General features: G+C 56.7%; 1 protein-coding gene across 1 annotated transcript in view; it reads left to right on the top strand.

Annotated features, from left to right (window-relative positions):
- Window positions 1-5,640: 5,640 nt before the first annotated feature.
- The window catches only part of RPL3 (ribosomal protein L3), a 61,564-nt gene continuing 61,204 nt past the window's right edge, over window positions 5,641-6,000 (top strand). The window contains exon 1 of the mRNA XM_063322465.1: window positions 5,641-5,652. Within this exon, the coding sequence (XP_063178535.1) occupies window positions 5,648-5,652 (5 nt within the window). The 5' untranslated portion in view covers window positions 5,641-5,647. The remainder of the gene's footprint in view (window positions 5,653-6,000) is intronic.

Raw genomic sequence — 6,000 nt, 5'->3', positions numbered from 1 at the left:
CAGCACCATGCAGCAAAGGGGGTTTTATCGTTTGCACTTGAGTATGGTTTCCAAATGCCCTAAAATGGAGCTGTGCCAACACATCAGAGAAGGAAGCCCTGGTCCCGGGGATGCTGAGGGGGAAGACAAGACCAGCACGTGCTCTCGTCAGCCTTGCCAGCCTCAATCCTCACCCCAGGGCATCTGCCAGGCCTGAGTTTCAGCATCTCCATGTCACATAACTCACCGGTCACGGTGTCTCCAGGCACATCATTCCCTCCCAGCAGTGTCCCAGGCAATAACCACAGCCAAAACAAGGATATGTTGACAAACACCTTCTTTTTTCAAAGGCCCATCCAGCACAGCAGCAGCCATGTACCGAGATGTGGCTTAGAGTCACTTTACCAGCATGGCAGGGAAGGAAAATGGCACACTGGTGTGTTTTACCTGGTGGCCGCAGTCTGGAGGGGTTTTATTTTATTGTTTCCATTCACTCTGGAGGAATCTTCGCCTCCATCAACTCCTGGGGTGACCCCCCGTGCTGCTGATGCTTGTCACATCCAGCACCCACAGAGGACGAAAAGCCCCGGGGCTCTGACCTGCGCCCGGGGATTGATCCTGGTGTTTAACGCAGTCAGCAGCTGCTGGGGCTGAAGGAAGAAACCTGGGAAAATGCCGGAAGGTGCCGTCAGACTGGACGTAGCCAAATCCCGGAGCCCACTTCCTCCCTGTTACGTGAAGCCCAAATCGTAGCGAAACCCTTGCGCGTACCTGCAGCTCTGCCGTTGAGCCGCAAAGCCACTCGGGAAGCGGCGTGCTCTCCGCCTGCAGTCAGAGGGGTGCGGGGAGCCACCGGGGCAGCGAGCGGGTGAGAAAGCGGTAAAGCGGTGGATGGCACGCAGTGTGAGCAGCCACAGGAAGCTCGCTGTGGCTACAGCGAAGCGACACTTAACTCTGGTGCATGCTGTAGGAAAATAAAGTGCTCGCCAGCGGCAGAGACAGTGGGAGGGAGTTGCCTTGGGGCACCCGGGAAAGGATCCTGGGTGTTTTCTGCAGGAGTTGGGGCTGTTGGCCAAGGACCAGGTGGGCTCACCTCAGCCGGTGGATTTTCTCTGGCTGCCTGTTGTGTGGGGATGGCCACGACGCCTCTGAATTGTAACTTTTCCTCCCACAAGTCAGAGGTGGGGGAGTCACGTTAAACCACAGCCGTCCCCATCCACCTGCAGAACTGCTCCTGGGACGCTGTTTTCCGGACTTTGCTTTGACATATTCCCCATGGCGTGGTTCCCACCACAGCCTCCCTGAAACCACATCCTTGCCCCGGCGCTCTCAGGTGAGGTACCAGTCCGGCTACCCCTTCTGCTTTCCCTTGCCCTCCCCTCTTAGCCCTTGATGCTGATCTGAGGCTCCCCTGATTTGCCATCTTTTTCAGCGTCTTTTCTTGTCTCACCAGGATTACATCTATCGGAAAGCCCCAGGCTGGTCTTTAACCCACCCAGCCATGCAGAGACATGGTGAGTGGATTTGGGGAGAGGATGAAAGTACGGCCAGGAGCTCTGTAGCCCTCCGTGAGCACAGCCCAATGCATGGTTCGCATTGTGGCCGACCTCTCCTGAGGGCACAGCGAGTGCTGCCGCCCCTGCCTTCCCTCATCCAACCTCCAACACAGGCAAAGGCACGGTGGGATTTGCAGCTGAACGAGTCAAAACGCTGCTGGGTGAATGCACTTTGACTGGGGCTGGATCGATTTCCCCGGCCCCTGTGACTGAAACAAGCATGTCCAGCCAGGGTGCTGTAAAGAAAACAGGCTTGAAACCGATTTCATTGCAACCAGCGCCTGCTGCATGCATTGATAAGGCCTTTGATAACATTGCGGAGAGGAGTTATCGATGTTAGATAGGGCTGTCTTGAAGGTACGGGTCCCTCACTGCTGGCAGAGGGGAGATGGAGGCAGGTACCAGCAAGTGCTTACAGCACCCAAAAAACATCCCTTGTGAGTAGCGAGCAGCCAGGGCAGCCCTGTGCCCCATGGCTGGGCTGGGGCAGCAGTCGGGACAAGGGGGGAGACCTCAGCCTGTCCCACACCGTGCTGGTGAGCTGCTTGCCTGATCCCTGCTTGCACCTGGGTTATATTGACTCACTCCTGGCTCTTCCACTGTGGGAGAAGATGGAGACATGGAGCAGAGGGACATCCCAGAAGGACAAATACAGGTTGGGCGGAGAATGGCTTGAGAGCAGCCCTGAGGAGAAGGACTTGGGGGTGCTGGTGGACGAGAAGCTCAACATGAGCCGGCAACGCGCGCTTGCAGCCCAGAAAGCCAACCGCATCCTGGGCTGCATCAAAAGAAGCGCAGCCAGCAGATCGAGGGAGGTGATTCTGCCCCTCTACTCTGCTCTGGTGAGACCCACCTGGAGTACTGTGTCCAGCTCTGGAGTCCTCAGCACAAGAAGGACATGGACCTGTTGGAGCAGCTCCAGAGGAGGGCCATGAAGATGATCAGAGGGCTGGAGCCCCTCTCCTATGAGGACAGGCTGAGAGAGTTGGAGTTGTTCAGCCTGGAGAAGAGCAGGCTCCGGGCAGACCTTATAGCGGCTTTTTAGTACCTGAAGGGGGCCTACAGGAAAGATGGGGAGGGACCCATCAGGGCGTGGAATGATAGGACAAGGGTTTCAAACTGAGGGAGGGTAGATTTAGATTAGATATTAGGAAGAAATTCTTCACTGTGAGGGTGGTGAGGCACTGGAACAGGTTGCCTGGGAGGTTGTGGATGCCCCATCCCTGGAAGTGTTCAAGGCCAGGCTGGATGGGGCTTTGAGCAGCCTGGTCTCTTGGGAGATGTCCCTGCCCATGGCAGGGGGGTTGGAACTAGATGATCTTTAAGGTCCCCTCCAACCCAAACCATTCTGTGATTCTATGATTCTATGACAACAGCTGCCCGTCCCTTTAAAGGGGACCCTGAGGAGGGGGCTGTTGTCTATGTGTGGCAACTGGCAACTACAACGTGTGCCATTTGCTCTCCCCTCATGTGCCTATCCTGTCAGCCCTTCATCTTATTTGATTGCTCTTTTCTGAGGCACCCTTGAGATACAGAGGCTTATCAGAGCATCCCAGAGAGAACCACTCAGACCGTCTCCAGAGGGGTGACGGGCACAGGTGGGATCACCATCGGCAGGACTGCCCTGACCCTACAGCCTCCTATTTGGCAAAATTTGGCTGCATTGCCATAACCAGGCTCAAACCAGGCCCCCGTGATGCTCAGGTTGTATTGTACACCCAACCTGGGTGACTGGCTGCAGGGGCTGCACCAGGCGGCTGGGCTGTGAACTGGACTGCCTCTCCCAGGCTCATTAATCTAAACTAGACTATTAAACCCTGCTCGGGGTGACAGCTTATCGCAGGGCTAATGTGGTTACGCTGCAGCGAGCTGAGCGGTCTGCCCAGCCCGGCGTGCTTTTGTGGAGACCCGGGGCCCGTCCCTGCGTGGGGGCTCTGTGCTCCCCTCTCCAGCTCACTGGGGAGCTGCGAGAGGGCACGGAGTCCTCGGTGGAGATTTACTCATCTTCCAAGCCAGGACAGGCTCCTGATGGCCCAGAAATGCAAAATTAGGATAATACCCTGAAAGCAAAACGAGACCTGGAAAGGAAATGACACCTAAAGGTCTGATTGCATCTGAGCTGCCGGCAGCCGAGTGGGGTTAAAAGGTAACGGAGCCCGACTAGCTGTCACCACCAGCCTTCCCGCCAGCAGGCTCAGCCTCCTCCCGGGCACTTCCAAAATTACTGGCTCAGCCTCTCCATAACCCGTTTTGCTCAAGTGACTCAGGTTAAGTGTAACAGTTCCATCAGCCGCCCTTCGCTCGCCCAGCTCGCTGTGCCAGTGCCGGTGCAGGCAGGGCTTCGCATGGGGTGGGCAGCCAGGAGCATCACCGTCCCGGCCAGGGGACAGGGAGGGATGTGGTGGCTTTTTGTTGGGGCGCAGCTGCCAACAGATCAAGTCCTATGGGTCAGTTGGGGTTGCAAAGGAGGCTTCGGTAGGTGCTCCAAAGCGCTACACAGGGCTCACCCCTTCTCGCCCCCCTGGGTGCGGCGCCAGAATTAAATGGCATGCTTGGGTGCAGCTCCGTGGGAGCTACAGCTACATGTTACCCCTCTGGCTTCTTCCTGTGGGAGGGATGCCTGGATGGGAGCTGCCGGATCCCCAGCTGGCTCCCTGGTGGGGATGACCTGTGGGTCAGGACAGCAGAAATTTCTCCATGCAGCCACCATGCACCGTCATCGCTGGGCTCCCGCAGGGCCAGAAGTTACACCGAGGCGCTTTCCAAGCCCCAGGTCTAGTTGCCAAAAATCTCCCGAGTTTGCAGAGGGCTGCCTGCTCCCCTTGGTGGTGTTCCTGCCCTGCCTGGAGAAGGGCTTTGAGGTTCCGAGGGGAGCGCGGTGACAGCACCACAGAGGCACGTTGGTGGGGAGCGGGGCCGGTGCTCTGAGCGGGTGTCGGAGCAGAAGAGGGGGTTGGTATCCTCTCCGGATGCAGCGCCCTGTAACTTTAGCTCTGGGCCATTCCTATTTGTCTTTGCTTCTTGCATGTTGTGAATAGATATTAGCTCAAGCTCAATGGGCTCCACGCAGGTCTTGGAACCAGATGATTCAAGCTGGGATTTGTTCCATATCTCGGGTTTCACATGTTTTCTTTAGCTGCATTTTAATTGTGGGGTTTTCCTTTTTGTTTGGTGAGATGTTCTACACGGGTGCCGCTCCTTTGACCCTGTAAATATCCCAAATAAATCCCATTCCTGGATTATGCGAGGGTGAAGAGGAAGTGCCCTACAACATAACAGGTTAGGTTTTTATCACAGCTCTCCATCTGGAAAGCCATTGGGAATGTGTCCACAGAAAATGTCTGGCACTAGTCCGGAAAACAACGTACAATGTCAGCAGAGCCCTAGAGAGAGGAGCATAACATGGTTAAACAAAGCCTGGATTGGGTTTAGCTCACCTTTATTTCCACCTTGAACCAACAAACCTCTCCTCTGAATGCAGCCGAGCTCAGGGCCTGCTGGGGACGGGAAACAAAATTCTCCTTGCTTTCCTAGCTGCCCGACTTTTTGCGGGTCAGTCCTGACAGGCTGCAGCAACCCACAGGCTGTTTTATACATCCTGAGCCGCGAGAGGCCAGGAAGAGGCTGGCGGCCAAAGCCGAGGTGGTCTGGTCCTATGTGGACCTGTCAAACCTCATGCAATTAATTCCCATTTCCTGTTGCCTCCTGCCCCGACAGCCGTTTGTCCCCACCGGCTACAGCAGTTGTGTTTGGGTCACGGAGCAGGAGAGGGGCTGGCGGGTACCTCCAAGGGGGTCCCTGTGTCTGGAGGACACCCCCCTCCAAACCAATACCTTTTCCACCCGCATGTTCGTGTTGGGAGTCCTCCTGCCTGGTGAAGGTTCTTCCACCTGGGAGATGAGGATGCTCAGGAGAGTTATTGACTCCTTCCCTTGGCTGCTGTTCTGTGCCAGGGCCAAAACTGCTCTGTCCCTGCTTGCCACAGGGTGGAAAAAGCGGTTATCCAAGTTGTGTGCAGTTCCTGTAGGGAGACAGCAGCGCGTTTGGGCTGCCAGCCCCAGCTCCGCATCGCTGCATGGGGTCTATATCCCATCCCGGAGCCTGCCGACGACATGTCCTGGCACGTAGGGGTGTTACCGGCACCTTTAGGAGGGACTGGTTTGACAGGCCACTCCTGCCTTTTGCTAACTCCCCCTCCCAAACTCATTTGGGGCAACCTGCCACGGGCCGCCCCATCTCGCGGGTGCCCTAGAGCTGGGTTCCCCTGGTGTGCGTACGCGCCGTCGGCCGAGGGCCAAACCGCTCAGTGAATTACTGCTCTCCTTGCTGCTGGGCTGTTTTAACGCCATCCGACGTGGCATCAGTAATGTCACCATCCGGGGGAGTGAAGGATGGTCCCATCCCCACGGGTCAACCCAGAGCCACCCATGCGATGGCGTCCAGCTTGGGAAATCACGGCTGGAGT

This window comes from Chroicocephalus ridibundus, chromosome 1 (assembly GCF_963924245.1).
Source record: "Chroicocephalus ridibundus chromosome 1, bChrRid1.1, whole genome shotgun sequence".
NCBI classification, from domain to species: Eukaryota; Metazoa; Chordata; class Aves; order Charadriiformes; family Laridae; genus Chroicocephalus; species Chroicocephalus ridibundus.
Note: the sequence above shows the minus strand (reverse complement) of the source record. Positions and strands in the feature narration are given on the sequence as shown.